Source organism: Protopterus annectens, chromosome 1.part1 (assembly GCF_019279795.1).
Source record: "Protopterus annectens isolate FY-2018-M chromosome 1.part1, PAN1.0, whole genome shotgun sequence".
NCBI lineage: Eukaryota > Metazoa > Chordata > Ceratodontiformes > Protopteridae > Protopterus > Protopterus annectens.
Window position 1 is genome coordinate 1702162084 of NC_056726.1, and position 21929 is coordinate 1702184012.

General features: G+C 40.1%; 1 protein-coding gene across 1 annotated transcript in view; it reads right to left on the reverse strand.

The window, feature by feature from the left end:
- LOC122816631 (uromodulin-like) overlaps positions 1–21929 on the reverse strand; it is a 340244-nt gene that overhangs the window by 113316 nt on the left and 204999 nt on the right. Inside the window, exon 4 of the mRNA XM_044089553.1 lies at positions 21476–21636. Coding sequence (XP_043945488.1) covers positions 21476–21636 — 161 coding nt within the window. The remainder of the gene's footprint in view (positions 1–21475; positions 21637–21929) is intronic.

The following is a 21929-nucleotide window of genomic DNA, read 5'->3' on the forward strand; positions in this document are numbered from 1 at the left end:
TTTCTTTGGTGTCACCGCCCACTGGATCAACTGTGACCCACTTCAATAAAAGTCAACTTCTTTGTCATGCTGCAGAATACAGGGGAGGCATATATACAATCTCATAGCATCAATTCTTAAGAGCATTCACATCGAGTACAACATAGATCAAAAGGTATGTGTGACAATTGTTGACAATGGCAGCAATTTGGTAAAGGCTTTCACTGTCTTCCCAGAATGTGAAAGATCTCGGACTACAAGCATTCTGTCCCAAGATGAGGATGATGATGTTGAAGTGATTTACAACAGTGTGACAGCCATGCTGAGTCAGTCAGGGCAAATCGAGAACATCCATTTGCTGCCTCCCCATCTGAGATGTGCAGCCCACACATTGAATCTCGTTGCTGTGCACGATGCTGAATCTGCTTATGATGATGTACAGTATAAAAAGATCATGCAAAGCATCATGGCCAAATGCTATGCTGCTTGGAAGAAGGATAGTTGCAGCACCCAGGCTGCTGAGGTGGTTCACAATAAGTGTGATCTGGTGTTGATTGTTCCCAATACAATGCTATGGAAATCCACTTTCTATGCAATGGAGAGAATTCATAGTGAAGGCTTGCCGAATGAGATGTGAACAGATTTTAGAACTGCCATCTTCATGCCTGCAGAAATTACCTGTGTTGTTGAGTTTGTGCAAGCAATGCAGCCTCTGACAATTTATTTATTTAGTTATGTATTCATTGGCATTTGTTGACCGAGAAAGTCCACTGGGTCAGGAACCCACTTTCAGTGGATGCCCAGGGAGAAAAGATTCACTACTAATAGATATACATAGTTAAGGCATTGAACATGTTTAATAAAGTAAGTTGATAAAATTCACAGAGTTATTACAGTAGATAGTTGATTATCTGAACTAACTGGGATAATCAAACTGTTCAGATAATCAAACATTTAATTGAACTGGATAAAAAACTTCCAAAATAATTTTTTCTGCACACAGGGAATATACTTTTCAACCATTCAGCGATTCTAGTGGACAATAAGGAATACTTTTTACACATGACTGGGCTACAAGCTTAGAAAACACACACAATTTACTTATAATGTTTGCATATTCAGACTTTATGATTTTTCCTACATGGCAACTTTGGAAGGCTGTGTTCAGATAATTGATGTTTTGGATTATCGACTGTCCAATGTATATACATATACATATGTCAGCAATTGATGCAGTTGCTATATATGTATAATACATATACTAGACACAAGTTATCAAGGCAAGATTATCATATGACTTAGCAAAGTATGTTCAAAAGAAGTTTTGAACTGATAGTGTACATAGGAGCATTTGAATTGTAAATGTATGAGAGAAGAAGGAGCAGGTAGTACTGCAACAGTAAACAGGAAAATAAAAGTAAGGGGATATTAATGCATAAAAGTATTAGATGTTAAAGGAAATAGAAGATAGAATATAAAAAGGAAATGCGGTGTGGACAAAAGAAGTTATATTAGCATAGTGGCTGAAGAGTGAAGAGAGAAAGAGAGGATGTATATTACTTAGTGATGAGGGTGTTGAGACGACAGAGAGAAAGAAAAAAGTAGAGGGAATAGGAAGAAAAAAGAAACATATATGATAGTTTATGGTGGTCTATAGTTTTGGGCACAGGAACAGATCTGATTGCCGAGGAAGTATTTCTTCAGAGATAGTATGAATGCTTTAAATGAGTCTAGGAGGGTTATATCTGGGGGAAGGGCATTCCATTTCCTAGCAGTGTCATAGAAGTAATGGTTCTGACCAGCTATTTTGTTAGGTTCGATAGTGGTTAAAAGTTTTTAGTGGATCACAGATTACAGGATGAGGAATATGGTGTAGAATGTGCTGTAGGGCAGGGCAGCTGACTGATTTGTAAGTTATTTTATGAGCAAAAGTTAGTCGGGTAGAATCGAGGTAGTATTGAAATTCAAGCCAGTTTAATTCTTTAAGGGCTTCACAGTGGTGTGATCGTAAGGTAAGCCAGCTGCAAATTTGGCAATTTTATGGTAGCATGATTGGTGTTTATTTTTGAAAGAATGGTGGAGGTTGGTGAAAGTGGGGGCCCCATATAAAAGGGATGGGAGCAGGAGGCGATTGGAAAGTGTCCTTTTGGTAGGCTTATCCATGTAAAGTTTGTGTCTTTTGAGTCTGCCAAGTTTAACATGTTTTTTTTTTAATTGTACTAAGTATGTGTTCTTCAAAAGTAAGTTTGTTGTCTATAGTAATGCCTAATAGTTTGGCATGTGTTACTATTTCAATGTTTATGTTGTCTTGTGAGTATATGTTGAAATTTTGTAAGAATGGTCTACTTGAGAATAGCAATAGCTTAGATTTTATTAGGATTAAGTAGCAGTTGTGCTTCATTTTACCTGATTTCTATGGATGTAAAGGCATTTTGTGTTATACTTAGAAGGTTTTGGAGATTATTGGAGGAGGAGATGACAATGGAGTCATCTACATATTGGATGATTGTACTTTGAAGAGAGGCAGCATGCAGATTGTTTATGAAAATATTAAAAAGTAGAGGCCCGAGAACTGACCCTTGAGAAACTCATGTTTTTTAATTAGATATTCAAACAGGCTACCATGCCATCTGACACACTGCTGCCTATTGGCTAAGTAGTTAGGCAGGCAAAAAAGGCAACGAGATATAGATGACTTTTTTTAAGTAGTTAGGCAACCATCTGAGGGTAGATTGGCAACATCCTACTATTGACAGTTGCTGAAGTAACTTGGGATGTGACGTTATGTCAAAAACCTTAGATAGGCCTAGCAGAATTACTGATGCTAGCAGACCAGAATCCAAGGCTTTGTTCACAGTGTCTGTGAAGGAGAGAAGAGCAGTGGTGGTACTATGTGCCAGACAAAAAAACATGTTGTGTTAGTGCTAGGTGGTTGGTTTCAGTGACATATTTTATTAGTTGAGTGTGAATACATTTCTCCAATAGTTTAGATACAGGGAAGAGGACAGAGATGGGTTGATAGTCGGTTAGGTCATTGGTTTTGCTACCTTTATGCAATGGAGTTATGATGGATTTTTTGAGAGTTTGAGAATATTGGATTTTATGATGGATCAATTAATAAGGACGCTGACAGGGTAGGCTATTGTTTCAACAGCAAGTTTGAGATATTCTGAGGTAAAGTTGTTGGGGGATAGGGAGCAAGGTTTTAGTTTTTTTAAGAAGTGTATGTACTAGTGAAGTGGCTACTGCATGTAGAGAGAAAAAAGAGCCTGTATGGTTGTTTATTAAGGTTCCTGTAGGAAGGCAGTCATTTGTATGGAGGTTTGCCTGAGCTGCATCTATAGGGTGTACATTGTCTGTGAGGCAGAACAGGGTATTAGGTGGAGAGTGATTTATAAGGTTTAGAATACTGTAGATAAAGTGGGGGTTAAATATTTGATCTTTGTTGTGCGGTTCTTTATCTTGGGCTGGTGATGAGTTTTTTGAGGTTCCAGGATTAAGGAGTGAGAAAATGGATTTCCAAAATTTGTTAGGGCTATTTGCTTGACTGGATAGTTTTTGAGAGAAGTATTTTTTTGTCTGAGATGACTACATTTTTTGCTGTGTTCTGTACCTGTTTGTATTTTAGATTGTTGACTTTATTTTTATTTTTGCACCATTCTTTCCAAGCTCTGTCTCTGGAAAGTAATAGTTGTTTGGTGGCTTTAGTTAACCAAGGAGCATGATTGAGCTTAGTCCTTTTGATATGGATGGGGGAAAGGCTGTTAAGGGTGTCTATGAAGGCTTTACTAAAGTGACTAATTACTTCTTCCAAAGGTAATGTTTTTAGTGGGGTCCAGTTCAAGGATTATAGTATATTATTTAGTATTATTAGTATTTTCTTGCTGTACTTAACTGTTTTCCACCTAAATGCTGATTTTCCAGCACATATTGTGATTTAAAAGCTTGTTTTTTTCACATATTGTACTTATTTGACTGCCTGCACTTTTAAAAAGTTGTTTTTTGTTTAAATAAATTGTTCAACTGTTGTAGGCTACACACTAAAGTGTGATAACCTTTTCTGATTGCTTGTAGTCATTTAAAGCTGTTTTAAGTGTACTTTTTACTGTTTTTGCCTTATCTTTTCAAAAAAAAATAAATACATTTCTGGTTTCCCTCCTTTCTAAGCTAGTATAGTCCAGTTTTCAGGCTAGTGCTGAATTCAGGGCTGTGTTACAATTTTCTGAGTTGCCCCTACCTTACTTGGATAGAGGGAAGTTTCTCTGTTCACCTGTGAAAGAGGGGAATTTTGAGCAGCCATCTGTCTCTGGAGGATTGGTTCCAGCCCAGAAGTTAGTAGTTTAAAAAACGCGTTGCATGGTTTTGTGTGTGGGGCAGCACCAGTTAGCTAGGGTTAAATTATTCCCGGCTCCACTAAGTCTCCTCTTCAGTTTTTCACTTGAAACTAGTCTAACTCTCAACCTAAGCACTCAGAAAGCATCCTACAGTCCAGCACTTGCTCAGACCTAATAGCAAGCACTAATATACCCCGACACTTGACTGCCCAGCAGGGCAAGGTTCTTTATCCACCCCTCACCAACCAAGCGACTAAGCAGCTCACCCTACTATTCAGGCATGACCAAAGGGCAACTTCAGGTGTACTCTCCAGTCCAGCTGGTGAATCTGGGTATCCTGAGGCAATGTTACAACTGCCTCATGTACACAGACAGCCCTCTCCTCCTACCACAAAACACTAACATATATGAGAGATGCAATTATACAGCCAAACTGGAGGCTAAGGTATCTCCACCCAAGACTGGAACAGAAAGTCATGAGGAGAAGATTAACACTTGCACCACACCTCCAGCCTCACATAGACCTACTAAACCAGCACTGGCAAAAAATACACATAAATACACTAAATCATACTTGGAGGCTATAAATAAAAACCTGCAAAAGAATCAGAGAGCTCCAAAGCAGACACCCGCAAAACCTGCACCTCCCGTCACAAACCAGACAGCACATAAAACACAAAATCAATGTGCCGCACAATCCCAGCCCTTAAGGCAAAATAACATACCTAACACACTAGTAATAGGTGACTCAATAGTCATGCACACTGACGCCCCATGGCTGGACAAGGAGAAGGTTACTGTTAGCTGCCTGTCGGGAGCCAGAATCCGCCACATAACACAAGCACTCAGGTCACTCCAGAACAAGTACAAATATGACTCTGTCATTGCTCATGTTGGTGTGAATGACCTGAGCCATACCTCCCTAGACTACATGAAAAGAGACATGGAAGAGCTCTCTGATCATGTAGCCCAGGTGGGTATGACCCTGACCCTGAGTAGCATCCTGCCCTCACCAAGAATGATACCTCAGTATAAAGAAAAAATGATCAATTTCAAAAACTGGCTAAGCTTCTGGTGTCATTCAAAGGGGATCCAGTGTCTTTCAGCCTGGAATGACATGTGAGACAAGCCACGTTGCTTCGCAAGAGACGGCTTGCACCTGTCATCCCTTGGCTTTTGAATACTGGCCAAGGCTCTTGCTGCCCCCATAGTGCCTTTTTTAGGCAAGACTCAAAATTCAAACCCACCTCCGAAAACAGCATAAGTAAAAAAATGAGGGTTATGCGACTCAACGCCAGGAGTTTAAATTTCAAAATGCATGCACTCAAAGCACTCCTAAGTATGGATAACTTTGACATCTGTGCAGTAACTGAAACCTGGTTCATGGCTCCAGAGAGCACTCCAGCATTACTGGGCTACAACTCATACCACACATTTCGGCCACAGAACACTGACCGAAACACAAAAGGAGGGGGCGTATCCATATTCATCAAGGATACCCACACCTCCAGGTTAGTGGTGCAGTATGATACCTCTGCGATCATCCATGTGCAACTAACATCAGGAAAATCTGCAATGCAAATTGTGGCCTACTACAGATCACCCTCCATGACCCAGGACCACCACTCCCCCTTTCTGGAGACACTGGAAAACATGAAGGTCCTACCAAACACCCTGATCTTGGGAGATTTCAATTACCCTACCATTAACTGGGAAAACTACTTGAGTACAAACTCCTAGGCTCAGCACTTCCTGGAAATTATCAACTCAAATGCCCTGGATCAGCTGGTAAACTCCCCTACCAGAGGCCACAACATATTGGACCTGGTCATCACCAACATGGGTGACAGGTGCTCCGTACCGGAGGTCAACCCATCACTGGTTAGATCAGACCTTAAACTAATCACCCTGGATGTCCACACCCCACCCCCACCCCCAACAAAGGAAACCACAGTGAAAAACTTTTCTAAAGCAAACTTCACCTTACTTAAGGCAGAGGTGGTAAGTTTCACAGCCCCCACGCTAAAGGATAACACTGCCCAAGATGCAGAATCCATTTCAATTGCAATCTATGAGCACCTACAAGGATGCATGGATCGTGCCATCCCTAGTAAAACCAAGACCCTCTCCCCTAAGAGAATGAAACCAGTCTGGTGGACCCTGCCATAAACAGGTTATACAACAAAAGGAGGAAACTAGTTCAGAAAAAAAGCAAATCCCAAAAAGGAAAGACATCCCTGATCAGTATCAGTAAGAAACTAAGGTCCCTCATAAAATCATCCAAGGCTAACTTCAAAAGAAAAATAGCCAAGGATTCGAAAGATAACCACAAAGCCTTCTTTAGCTATGTCAAGAATCTAAGTGGCAACTCGCAGATATGTTCTGAGATAGTGCAAAATAGCACGAAATATACTGAACCTACTGATATTGCCAACATACTGGCAGATAGATTCAGAGCAAACTTCACCTCCCTCTCACCTTCAAAAGGGCCCACAACAATACCAGAAAAGTGTAGTGTCACAGAAAAGTGTAGTGTCCTGGAAATCATAGAAGCACAGGTGAAAACAGCCCTTTCAAAAGCCAAAAACACAGCATCAATGGTGTCCCAGGCTGTGTGTTGCATGAACTACAGAACAAACTATCCCCCCACCTAAACACACTGTTCAACCTCAGCCTCTCCACAGACTATGTGCCCATAGAATGGCGCACAGCAATGGTTATTCCACTTCACAAAGGAGGGGCCACAACTGACCCTGGTAACTATCGCCCCATAAGCCTGACTAGCCTGGTCTGCAAGGCTATGGAGCGTATCATCATGGAACTCATTAACAAAGACACTGGGAACCTCGAAACACTTGACTTGACACAGTTCAGCTTTGTTAAGGGCAGATCATGCCTATTAAACCTGGTTGACTTCTTGGAGACAGTTACCAAGACCATAGACGAGGGAAAGGTGGTTCACACAGCCTACCTTGATCTTGCCAAGGCGTTTGACACCATTACTCACTCGGGTATTATAGATAAACTCACCAGCCTGAACATAAACCCCTACGTCACAAGATGGGTTGCCAACTGGCTTACAGACAGAACTCTCACGGTAAGAATAGCAGGCTCCAGGTCTGAATCTAAACCAGTCACAAGTGGTGTCCCACAAGGCTCGGTTCTGGGACTCCTACTGTTCAGCATATATTTCTCAGAAGTACATGCAAACACAGGAGGACTATGGCTAACCAAGTTTGCTGATGACTGCAAACTGGGAGCCATAATTGACTCTCTGGCTGACATGGACATCCTCCAAAAAGGCCTTACTGAGACAGACACCTGGTGTCAAAGTCATGGCCACAAGCTAAATGCCAAAAAATGCATAGTCATCCCATTTGGGAAAAACAAAACACCCATGAATTACTACATAGGCGGCAGCTCCCTTAATACAGAAGAGGTAATAAGAGATCTGGGGACCCAGGTAGATAGTAATCTCTCCTTTGACAATCATATTGCCATAGTAGTTAGGAAATCTTTCTATGTGACCTATCTAATTACTAAGGGGTTCGCATCTAGAAATAAAGAGGTTATAGTGCCCCTCTACTCATCACTCATCAGACCCATCATAGAGTACAATTCCCCATTTGGGATGTACCTCACAAGACACTTCTAACAGCTTGAAAGACCACAAAAGCACCTCACCAAGAGGATTACTGGCCTCAAACATATGTCCTATGCAGCCCGACTGAAAAAACTCCGGCTGTACTCAGTGGCATATCGCTTACTCAGAGGTGATCTCTGCCTGACTTACAAAGCTATGTACAACTCAGAATTGATGGACATGCTCCACCTAAAGAAATCTAAGTCACTGTGAGCCACGCGCTCTAGTGAGCTAAACCTTGCCACGACAATAAACAGAACATGCTAGAGGGATAGATTCCTGTCACAGAGACTCCCCATGCTTTGGAACAAAATTCTTAACTACATTAGGCAGAGCCCCTCACTAACATTCTTCAAGACGAGCCTTGACGAGTGGATGGGTAACAGAAAATACACTCCTGGGATCACTTCATTGGTTCTGCTTGACAGAGGCACAGTTAATTAATCAATGGGGTGGCGAAAGCCGACACACTCTGACTAGGCTTATAAATGCCCTTGGGCAGATAGCCTAGTACCTACCTATGAACCTATGAACCTATTATTGAATATTTGTTGGTCCAAATTAGCTAGATTTCTGGATGTTTTGTAAGTATGGGGTTTCACATCATGACTGTATGGTCTATAGGTATATGCTGGTGAATGATCACTTAAGATGTTAGGGAGGGTACCAGTGTTTGAATATTTATGGGGGTCTGTGACTAGGATCCAGTCTAAGGTTGAGCAGCGTTGGCTATTTTGCATTGATGTAGGGCTGGAGATACATTGTGTGCAACCATGTAGATCCGTACTATATATAGAGAGAGTCAGATATCAGATCTATCCAGTTAATGTTAGTATCATCTAGAATGTTAGTTCCATTGGTTAGATTTTAGGTTGTCCAATAAAGAAAGTTTTCCAATATAGGAATGCTTTGGCCTGGTATAATACATAGACTTACAATGTGTAATTGTTTGGAGTTATTAATTTTTTGCTATGATTAGATCAGTGTTTTGAAAAGATGGGACAGATTTAGGAGTAAGATTTATTGTTAAATAGTTACGGTAGATTAAGGCTACACTGCCACATTTTCTATGTGCTCCATCAGTTTGTAAAATATTGCACCCTAGGAGAATTATTTCAGTATCTAGAATATGAGGTTTGAACTAGGATTCAGTTACAGTGTATGTTTAATGTCATACATAGTAATTTTTTGTTGGTGGACTTTAAAGGGATGCTTGTGGCTGAACAGGTCCTGGGCTGGGATGAATATCCCCACACTTGGATAATTGATGATCTATGAGAAATGGGACGTGTTAGAATTTTGCTCAATTTACAGTAGGGGTGGGCAGCTTAAAATCACCAAGGTTAAAAAGCAGATTAATAAAGGGTCAAGTGAGTGGGAAAAACTGGCAGGGAATCACCAGAGGTGCTTTAGTTTATGCAGTCTTGAAATCTTTCTAGAATAGCCAGAGCCCAGAAATTCACTGTGTATTTAAGTTTCACTCAAGAGACAATTTAACCAATGAAAAACACGTGAAATGTGCAGCCTAGATAGTTTAAACATTTACTTCTCACATAGAACAAAAAGACCACACCAAGCAGATTTCTTAAAACAGAAAACAAAATGTGGAAAGTAAAACAGAAATCAACTCTATCAGCAAGTCAAAGACTGATCATCTAAAGTTACACCAAAATTTGGTACTTTTGCTATAAACTCCAATCTCTTGCTTTACGGATCATGAAAAGTATCAACAAAGGAGTCAAGGAATTGTGATGAGAAATATAAACCACTGTGGTCTTAGTCATTGTGGTGTTAAGTTTCAGAAAACCAATGAAGTTGTGTCTTCGGCTTTTCCCAGTTAGGGGTCGCCACAGCGGAACTCTGGTCTGCTAATGATTGGCAGTAGATTTTTACGTGCCAAGTTGCCAGCCCTGATCCACAACCTTCAACGAAGGTATACCCATTCACGCATGTCTCCACACAGAAGATGCTCTAGCTGAGAATCGAACAGGACAACGTCTTACTGTGAGGCAACAACGCTACCACAGCACCACCGCAACAACCAATTAAGTATAATCTCTAAATCATTCATGGTGGAATGAACATTTACTATTTACTCATGTAAGAAGGAAAGGCATAGGTTCATAGGTTCATAGGTTCATACTAGGCTATCTGCCCTAGGGCATTTATAAGCCTAGACAGAATGTGTTTGGCTTTCGCCACCCATTTTAAATTTATTTTGCTATGCCCTTTTTCGAGGTTAGTATACTGTGCCTCTGTCTAACAGTGACACAGAAGTGATACCCGGGGTAAACCTATGATCTCCCATCCACTCATCAAGATTCCTCTTGAAGAGAGTCAATGAGGGACTCTGCCTAACCTGGACTGGGATTTTATTCCAGAGTGAAGGGAGCCTCTGGGTTATGAATCTGTCCATCCAGCATGTCCTATTTATTTCAGTGCTGAGGTTCAATTCTCTCGAGCACATAGCTAGATGGGATTTGGATTTTCTGAGGTGCAGCATGTCCATTAATTCCGAGTTGGACATGGCTTTATACGTCAGGCACAGATCGCCTCTAAACAGGTGGTATGCCACTGAGTAGAGCTGGAGTTTCTTTAACTGGGCAGCATATGGCATCTGTTTGAGCCCTTTGATCCTCTTGGTGAGGTTCTTTTGGGGTCTTTCCAGTTGCTGCAGGTGTCTGGTAAGGTACATCCCAAAAGGGGCATTGTACTCAATTATGGGCCTGATGAGGGATGAGTAAAGAGGCACGATGACCTCCCCTGATCTAGAAGTGAATCCCTTCATGATTAGATGGGCTATATAAAATGTTTTTCTAACCACTTTGGCCACGTGGTTGGCGAATGAGAGATTGCTATCAACCTGGGTCCCCAGGTCCCTAATTACTTCTTCTGTACTTAATGGATTACCACCTATGTGGTAATTTGTGGGCACTTTGTTTTTGCCAAAGGGGATGACTATACACTTTTTGGCATTTAGCTTGAGGCCATGGCTCTGGCACCAGTTGTCTGTTTCTATGAGGCCCTTTTGGAGGATGCTTGTGTCGGCTGGAGAGTGAATATATGGCACCCAGTTTGCAGTCATCTGCAAACTTGCACAGCCACAGTCCTTCCGTGTTGGCCTGTACCTGTGGAAATGACAACAAGCACTCAGGTCACTCCAGAACAAGTACAAATATGACTCTGTCATTGCTCATGTTGGTGTGAATGACCTGAGCCGTACCTCCCTAGACTACATGAAAAGAGACATGGAAGAGCTCTCTGATCATGTAGCCCAGGCGGGTATGACCCTGACCCTGAGTAGCATCCTGCCCTCACCAAGAATGATACCTCAGTATAAAGAAAAAATTATCAATTTCAAAAATTGGCTAAGCTTTTGGTGTCATTCAAAGGGGATCCAGTGTCTGTCAGCCTGGGATGACATGCTCGACAAGCCACGTTGCTTCACAAGAGACGGCTTGCACCTGTCACCCCTTGGATTTTGAATACTTGCCAAGGCTCTTGCTGCCCCCAAAGTGCCATTTTTAGGCAAGGCTCAAAATTCAAACCCACCTCTGTAAACAGCACAAGTAAAAAAATGAGGGTTATGCTACTCAACGCCAGGAGTTTAAATCTCAAAATGCATGCGCTCGAAGCACTCCTAAGTATGGATAACTTCGACAACTGTGCAGTAACTGAAACCTGGTTCATGGCTCCAGAGAGCACTCCAGCACTACTGGGCTACAACTCATACCACACATTTTGGCCACGGAACACGGACCGAAACACAAAAGGAGAGGGTGTATCCATATTCATCAAGGATACCCACACCTCCAGGTTAGTGGCGCAACATGATACCTCTGAGATCATCCATGCGCAACTAACATCGGGCAAATCTGCAATGCAAATTGTGGCCTACAACAGATCACCCTCCATGACCCAGGACCACCACTCCCCCTTTCTGGAGACAGTGGAAAACACGAAGGTCCTACCAAACACCCTGATCTTGAGAGATTTCAATTACCCTACCATTAACTGGGAAAACTACTTGAGTACAAACTAACAGGCTCAGCACTTCCTGGAATTTATCAACTCAAATGCCCTGGATCAGCTGGTAAACTCCCCTACCAGAGGTCACAACATATTGGACCTGGTCATCACCAACATGGGCGACAGGTGCTCCGTACTGGAGGTCAACCCATCACTGGTTAGATCATACCATAAACTAATCACCCTGGATGTCCACACCCCACCCCCACCCCCAACAAAGGAAACCACAGTGAAAAACTTTTCTAAAGCAAACTTCACCTTACTTAAGGCAGAGGTGGTAAGTTTCACAGCCCCCACGCTAAAGGATAACACTGCCCAAGATGCAGAATCCATTTCAATTGCAATCTATGAGCACCTACAAGGATGCATGGATCGTGCCATCCCTAGTAAAACCAAGACCCTCTCCCCTAAGAGAATGAAACCAGTCTGGTGGACCCTGCCATAAACAGGTTATACAACAAAAGGAGGAAACTAGTTCAGAAAAAAAGCAAATCCCAAAAAGGAAAGACATCCCTGATCAGTATCAGTAAGAAACTAAGGTCCCTCATAAAATCATCCAAGGCTAACTTCAAAAGAAAAATAGCCAAGGATTCGAAAGATAACTACAAAGCCTTCTTTAGCTATGTCAAGAATCTAAGTGGCAACTCGCAGATATGTTCTGAGATAGTGCAAAATAGCACAAAATATACTGAACCTACTGATATTGCCAACATACTGGCAGATAGATTCAGTGCAAACTTCACCTCCCTCTCACCTTCAGAAGGGCCCACAACAATACCGGAAAAGTGTAGTGTCACAGAAAAGTGTAGTGTCCTGGAAATCACAGAATTACAGGTGAAAACAGCCCTTTCAAAAGCCAAAAACACAGCATCAAAGGTGTCCCAGACTGTGTCTTGCACGAACTACAGAACAAACTATTCCCCCACCTAAACACACTGTTCAACCTCACCCTCTCCACAGACTATGTGCCCATAGAATGGCACACAGCAATGGTTATTCTGCTCCACAAAGGAGGGGCCACAACTGACACTGGTAACTATTGCCCCATAAGCCTGACTAGCCTGGTCTGCAAGGCTATGGAGCGCATCATCATGGAACCCATTAACAAAGACATTGGGAACCTCTAAACACTTGACTTGACCCAGTTCGGCTTTGTTAAGGGCAGATCATGCCTATTAAACCTGGTTGACTTCTTGGAGACGGTTACCAAGACCATAGATGAGGGAAAAGTGGTTCACACAGCCTACCTTCATCTCGCCAAGGCGTTCAACACCATTACTCACTCGGGTATTATAGAAAAATTCACCAGCCTGAACATAAACCCCTACGTCACAAGATGGGTTGCCAACTGACTTACAGACAGAACTCTCATGGTAAGAATAGCGGGCTCCAGGTCTGACTCTAAACCAGTCACAAGTGGTGTCCTGCAAGGCTCGGTTCTGGGACCCCTACTGTTCGGCATATATTTCTCAGAAGTACAGGTAAACACAGGAGGACTATGGCTAACCAAGTTTGCTGATGACTGCAAACTGGGAGCCATAACTGACTCTCTGGCTGACACGGACATCCTCCAAAAAGGCCTTACTGAGACAGACACCTGGTTTCAAAGTCATGGCCACAAGCTAAATGCCAAAAAATGCGTAGTAATCCCGTCTTGGAAAAAAAAAACACCCACGAATTACCACATAGGTGGCAGCCCCCTTAATACAGAAGAGGTAATAGGAGATCTGGGGACCCAGGTAGATAGTAATCTCTCCTTTGACAATCATATTGCCATAATAGTTAGGAAATCTTTCTATGTGGCCAATCTAATTCCTAAGGGGTTCACATCTAGAAATAAAGAGGTTATAGTGCCCCTCTACTCGTCACTCATCAGACCCATCATAGAGTACAATGTCCCATTTGGGATGTACCTCACAAGACACTTCCAACAGCTTGAAAGACCACAAAAGCACCTCACCAAGAGGATTACTGGCCTCAAACATATGTCCTATGCAGCCCGACTGAAAAAACTCCGGCTGTACTCAGTGGCATATCGCTTACTCAGAGGTGATCTCTGCCTGACTTACAAAGCCATGTCCAACTCAGAATTGATGGACATGCTCCACCTAAAGAAATCTAAGTCACAGTGAGCCACGCGCTCTAGTGAGCTAAACCTTGCCACAACAATAAATAGGACATGCTGGAGGGAGAGATTCCTGTCACAGAGACTCCCCATGCTTTGGAACAAAATTCTTAGCCACATTAGGCAGAGCCCCTCTCTAACACTCTTCAAGAGAAGCCTTGACGACTGGATGGATAACAGAAAATACACCCCTGGGATCATTTCATTGGCTCTGTTTGACAGAGACTCAGTTAATTAATCAATGGGGTGGCGAAAGCTAACACACTCTGGCTAGGCTTATAAATGCCCTCGGGCAGATAGCCTAGTACCTACCTATGAACTTATGAACCTATTATTGAATATTTGTTGGTCCAAATTAGCTAGATTTCTGGATGTTTTGTAAGTATGGGGGTTCACATCATGACTGTATGGTCTATAGGTATATGCTGGTGAATGATCACTTAGGATGTTAGGGTGGGTACCAGTGTTTGAATATTTATGGGGGTCTGTGGCTAGGATCCAGTCTAAGGTTGAGCAGAGTTGGCTATTTTGCATTGATGTAGGGCTGGAGATACGTTGTGTGCAACCATGTAGATCTGTGCTATTTATAGAGAGAGTCAGATATCAAATCTATCCAGTTAATGTTAGTATCACCTAGAATGATAGTTCCATTGGTTAGATTTTAGGTTGTCCAATAAAGAAAGGTTTGCAATATAGAAATGCTTTGGCCTGGTATAATATACAGACTTACAATGTGTAATTGTTTGGAGTTATTCATTTTTTGCTATGATTAGATCAGTGTTTTGAAAAGATGGGACAGATTTAGGAGTAAGATTTATTGTTAAATGGTTACGGTAGATTAAGGCTACACTGCCACATTTTCTATGTGTTCCATCAGTTTGTAAAATATTGCACCCTAGGAGAATTATTTCAGTATCTAGAATATGAGGTTTGAACTAGGATTCAGTTACAGTGTATGTTTAATGTCATACATAGTAATTTTTTGTTGGTGGACTTTAAAGGGATGTTCGTGGCTGAACAGGTCCTGGGTTGGGATGAATATCCCCACACTTGGATAACTGATGATCTATGGGAAATGGGAAGTGTTAGAATTTTGCTCAATTTACAGTAAGAGTGGGCAGCTTAAAATCACCAAGTTTAAAAAGCAGATTAATAAAGGGTCAGGTGAGTGGGAAAAACTGGCAGGGAATCACCAGCAGTGCTTTAGTTTATGCAGTCTTGAAATCTTTTTAGAATAGCCAGAGCCCAGAAATTCACTGCGTATTTAAGTTTCACTCAAGAGAAAATTTAACCAATGAAAAATATGTGAAATGTGTAGCCTAGATAGTTTAAACATTTACTTCTCGCATAGAACAAAAAGACCACACCAAGCAGATTTCTTAAAACAGAAAACAAAATGGGGAAAGTAAAACAGAAAGCAACTCTATCACCAAGTTAAAGACTGATCATCCAAAGTTATACCAAAATTTGGTAGTTTTGCTATAAACTCCAATCTCTTGCTTTATGGATCATGAAAAGTATCAACAAAGGAGTAAAGGAATTGTGATGAGAAATATAAACCACTGTGTTCTCAGTCATTGTGGTGTTAAGTTTCAGAAAACCAATGAAGTTGTGTCTTTGGCTTTTCCCGGTTAGGGGTCGCCACAGCAGAACTCTGGTCTGCTAATGATTGGCAGTAGATTTTTACATGCCAAGTTGCCAGCCCTGATGCACAACCTTCAACGAAGGTATGCCCATTCACGCATGTCTCCACACAGAAGACGCTCTAGCTGAGAATCGAACAGGACAACGTCTTACTGTGAGGCGACAATGCTACCACAGCACCACCGCGACAACCAATGAAGTATAATCTCTAAATCATTCACGGTGGAATGAACATTCACTATTTGCTCATGTAAAAAGGAAAGGCATGACTGTGTATCATCAGATTAACTACACTGTGCTAACCCCTCCCCATCTAATATCATCACTTACAAGCAGCATAAATAGATCTAAGACTGAAACCCATTGTGCTTTATACACCAAAAGTAAAAGATGGGAATTATTCATCCAAATACCATTTCATGGAATCAGTGAGACATGTAGGATGCAAAGGATAGGGGCAATAGGTGCTGCTCATGTAAATAAGGGTAGAACTTGCTAGCCTTGTAAGGGTACTAGGACCATTAGCCTAGTAACTTCCTATGATCCAATATTCCTATGATATAAGATAAAAGACTGCAAAGGAAGGACCACACTGTTCAGTGTTTGACTCCATCATTATAGCAGAGAGATCACTTAGTATCAGAAATTAATTGAAATGTTGGGCTCATTAAATAAAATCACTGCGAATGCTTTATTAATTTGAATTCCCTTGCATTTACCAAGCAGAATAATAGTTTTTTTACTGATATATTTGTCATTTATTATATATGCCAATGCCACAAACTCATGTTTGCATTCAGTGTAACAAAATACATACCAGACAGCTGTTCTTGTTTTTGCTTAAATCATGCATCTTAAAGAATATACCCAAGACTAATTTGCAGCTGATACTGTGTTAATATTGTAGTTATTTATTTATTTATTTAATCATTTGTTGATCAGGTTAGCCCCACTAGGCTAAAATCCTTTTTTCATTGGAATCCCGACATGGCATTTATACTACTAGGAGAAATTTGGCCAGGGTATCTGGGAACTTCCCCTACTCTATTCAATAGGTGCCATGGCATCTTTAACATCCGCTTGAACAACCACCAGGTCAAATAATTAAGATCTCAGTTTAACGTCTCATCTGAAGGACAACACAATCAAGAGTATGGCAACTCCCTCCTTCTACTGCACTGTAGTATCAGTAATTTATCTACCTAGTGCGGGAATAGAACCAGCAGCCTTGATACCTGTTATTTGTTCTACTCAGTTTCCCACTTCCCTTTGAAGAACCAGTTATAAAAATTTAATATAATAAATAGTGAAATGAAGAACATGTAAAACACATAAAAATATTTTTGCAGTGAGGCAAGCCTGTTTGCACCCCTGTTGTGTGGGGCTCTGCCCTCCACATGTACCCAAAATTATATGTACCAACTCCTCTTCTACAACATAATGGACAAAAGGGCAAAAAGATAGGAAAGCACTCCATCAACTCACACAGTTTAACACGTTGAGGAGAAATTCACCATAATATTAAAATTTTCAACTAAAGTTACTCAAGCACCAGTGCAGAGTTCACTTGTAACTATGCCATTCTGTTCTTGCTTAGCTCCTGTTGACATGCATACTTGTCTTTTTAACTGTTGTAGTACTCACTGTATATAGCTGTAACTAGAGATTCACTTCTATGTTTCAGGAAACAATGTCCTATTGTAGCTAGTTTCTTACAAAATATTTTATGTATGGAGCTTTCTTGCCAGGCTTACGCTGTACATGTACACTTCCAAGTTAGAACAATTAACAAAGAAAAAAAGAACAAAATCATGGAAGCAAGCTTCTGGTGGTGATATAGAAATGTAGATGTCACAACAGATGTACTTTCACCTTCTCAATATAAAACACCCCAGAACTGGCACAACTTTTTATATTACTCAAAGGGACTCATAGCATTGGTGAGAAAATTGAATACTGGCATTTCCTATGTCCCAGGGCATGCCCTAGTACATATGATAAGTAGAACAGGAATTAACTGTCCATATGAGGCAAACGGTATCAACCTGTATGTTGATGGTGGCATTGTACCAAGCCTGAACTGCAATACTATTAAACTGAGAATACTAGCTTATCTCAAAGGACCACATTATATTAAGATATCACTAACAGCTGACCAAGGTATAAAACTAGAGCTCCATATGCTTTCTCATGATAGTATGGTATAATGCCCCTGATGGTGTTAACTGAGAATTAAATACAGAATTAAATATCTAAACACACTTCTATAGCAACTCCAACTGCACAAGACAAAAAGCAAGTTTTAAGTAGTAAAGGTAAAGTTCAAATATAGAAAAAAGTAAATCAGTCGGGTTGAAGATTACCTGGATTATAAACAATTATCAGTAGATTAAGTTTTTTCTGTCTTTTAAAAAAATGTATGTGAATTATTTTGTTTTGTGGCAACAAACTGGTAGGACTGAAAAGCCTACTGAAGCCTTAAAACACTGTGTAGAAGAGAGCAGAGTATCTAATAATGACGGAAGAATTCATCTTTTTATCAGGCACATGGAGAACTCATGATATGGATGACTTTATACTAGATTACTTTTTAACAGAAGGTGATTATGTTTATTCTGTATGAATGTGGTTGTTTTCTAACAGACCTAAATGGTCAGCATCATCCTGTTGGAAAACCCAACTGTTATCCTTAAAAGAATTAGATTTACTTAAGAAGTTATTTCTAACAATGAGGCTGGGAAGAACTGTGTAACACTAACAAATAAGATACAAGTGATCATTGCGAAAGGGTGAAGCCCTGAAAATTTACTAGCTGAATATTGTGTTGTTACAACACACTAGACAAACCAGCACAGTCAAATCATTATTGTAATTAATTTCTTGACATGTATAATCAAGTCTGAACATTTATGTTTATGCAGCATACGGTCTTCAAATATTAATTTTTTAAATTACTGTTATTCTTAATCTAGCTTGATTGTTTGTTGTGTATTTTTAAACTTTACCATTTGTTTGTTTAAATGTTTTAACTGGAGATTTTCCACAGGATCATCAAATAGTAATGTCCCTACCCAGTCATAACTTTCCAGATATGAAATGGAAATAATAGCAATAAAAAATACAATATCTAATAAGCTCATTATATTTTGATTCTTTTTTAAATAGTTTCAACTCATGTTGACTAACCTAAAGTATGTAGTCTTACTGTTATAATTCAATACTTCTTTGTAAAGGCAGCAAATCTTATGTCATTATAAGGTTTCTAGAACCCCTACAACATGGCATTCAGTATTACAACCTGTGATTATTTTACTTGATTTTAGTTCATTTACATGTATAAGTTAACTAATGTTGCATTGTCTGCTATTGCCTATTAAGCCTTCAGTCTAATTTTTGGTCATAGTAGACTATATTTCAACAATCTCTCCTCTCTTCTCTTCCCATCTCTCCTGTTAACCTTATGGAAAAAATCTCTCCATATTCTAAAGTTTATAAGGCTTTAATAACTCTGATAGAAGAAGGGCTGCAGAGATTATTTTCTACCTGAAACAGTTCTGCTAGATGATGAGTCAACGGACAGCTTTTTTGACAATAGCATTTTTCATTAAGTGACATTTCAGCCTAGCATGCTGAATAATGATTATCCAGGCTAACTCAGAATCCAACTCTGACTCCAAGCAACAAATCAGTTCTCTTCTCTTCTCTTCTCTTCGCTTCTCTTCTCTTCTCTTCTCTTCCACAATTGCCCTTCTTTTCTCCTCACTCCTGTCATCATCCCAATTTGTGCTCCTATGTTGACTTCAACCTCAATGCAATAACTTCTTGGTTTCCTTATGCTAAATGTCCCTCTGCCTTCAGTCTTCCATTCCCTAAACCTTGCCTACTGTGGCATCACTTGTCTGAGTAGGCTAGTCTAGCATGTCCCCTTCCAATCTCAGTTTTTCACTGGTCTGGTTCTATGGCATGACAGTCTGATGATTAGTTTGATCATAGACTGCATTTCTGTATTTGATATATACAGGTGTACATAAATAGCCACTATAATTGTTGCTTATACTATGAGTTAGAGTGCTCCATCCAACACACAAACATTTCAATTGTTCTAACATCAATACTCACTTGCAATGCAAGGTTTGTATGCAGAAGCTTAAGCCTTCTCTGTCAGTTTAGAAATGTATTATTATTATTATTATTATTATTATTGAGTATTTAAATGTTTGCTCATGAAGCATTTTACAAGGACAAAGATAAACAAATTAGAGCCCACTAGAGTAGAAACTAAAACAATGATAAATAAAAGACAGGGTGATAATTCTAAAGAAAAAAAATAAAGGTGGAGATTGTTTATTTAAAGCCCCCTTTGGTGGGGGCAAAGTTTATTAAGCTAAAACTTCTGCAATTTCTGAAAGCGCACTCAGCATTGCAAGTCTGGATCTCAAAAGAAGATTTCAAAAGAATTCAACATAAACATGAGGGGCATACTGAACAAAATCCCAGAGCTACACGCTATCCTGGCCCTTTACTCCCTTGACATAGTCCTTCTCACAGAGACCTGGCTAAAACAGGTGTCTGTAGTAGTTCCAAGTATACATTGTGAGCTTCGTGGGACATGGAGGGTGATCCATAGCTTCCTTGGATATAGTATGGGATTTTGTCTATGGTGATCTGCAAATGGAGGACCTCCAGCACATCATCTTGTTTGACCACGATAGAGGCATGCTTGTTATTAATGAATATTGAGACACCTCCGACGTTAGCCTCATCTATGCATCTACTGGTCTAAAAGTGTGGAAGGCAAGTGAAACCTGCACTGCTTAGGTACTCTCCGCCTCTTTAAACCATGTCTCAGTAACTGCAAGGGTGTCTGTATTCACAAATGTGAGGAGTACTTGGAGGGAGTGCAGTTTGTTTCTTTAGGCCCCTGAGGTTCATTTGAGTTGGTTTGCTGTGAAATACATTACAAACTGGAATACACAGTGACGTTAAAATATTAAGTTACAATACTACATTCACGGGTAGGAGAAATATGAGAGTTGGACTATGGGAGATATGAATAAAAAATAGAGAGGAGATAAGGAATATGTGAGTGGTATGTATATGTGTTAACTGATACAGAGATAAAGAAAGATGTGGTGAAGTTTAGGTAGATGTAGAAAGTACTGATTATTAGTTGGAACTTTGCAGGAGGGATGCTAGACAATACACCCATGTAAAGTGTGAAAAGAGCCAGTTGTATTGAGTGAGTTTGTTTATCTGCAAAGTGTTTAGTCATTGTAAAGTAAGCTGAACAATGACATGAGGTGTAACATGCATGTAGCCGAGTAAGGGTACAGGATTACACTGGCATTACTACCCAAGCTCTTATGCAAATTTATGGATGCATAAATCATTGCCATTTTGGCATGAAGGAAATACTTAGCCTAAGTGTTTGTTTTCCAGTTTATCTATGACAGCAGCCAGTTATTTTTAACTCATTAAACTTAGGTTACAAATAGTAAACAAAGATGATGAATAAATTCATAGGTTAATAAAATGAGTATTGTAATCAAATAACATCTGTACCCTGAGACAACATATGGACCAAATATAAAGTGTATAGAATATATTCATGCATACAAGGAAAGTGCTTATGTCTGATCTTCTTGCGAAGCCCCAATATATACCTATAAGTAATTAAATAACACCTTAAAAACATTCACAGAAATATAGACTAGATCATACCTTATCAGTGGATTCAGATTCATGTCGAGGCTCGTGTTCATACTTAGTGGGTAAGAGCATGTGTAGACTATCTTTAGGTCATTATGGAGGATGACAAATTTGCCAGTATTATTATATCTGAACCAGATAGGAACACTGTAGGTTACATGAGTGGAATTTATCTGTAGGGAAAAAAAAACAGGAGAAAATGTTTAGTAATGCCATTATACCCACAATCAAGCTCAGTCATTATTTGTTAAAAATCTCACTAGTCTAAAAACTCATAACTTACAGCAAAAGAAACTAGCAGTGTCCCTGCTGAAGTACTGCATTCTCCAACGGAATATAATTGTGGAAACATCTTTCGTAGTATCACACAATGGAAAGGTGGTTAAAAATGGAAATAGGATTCTCAAAACTGCTTCTTGTCTTAAGATAACTCTTCATTCATAAACTGTAGTTTACAGGCAGGTGA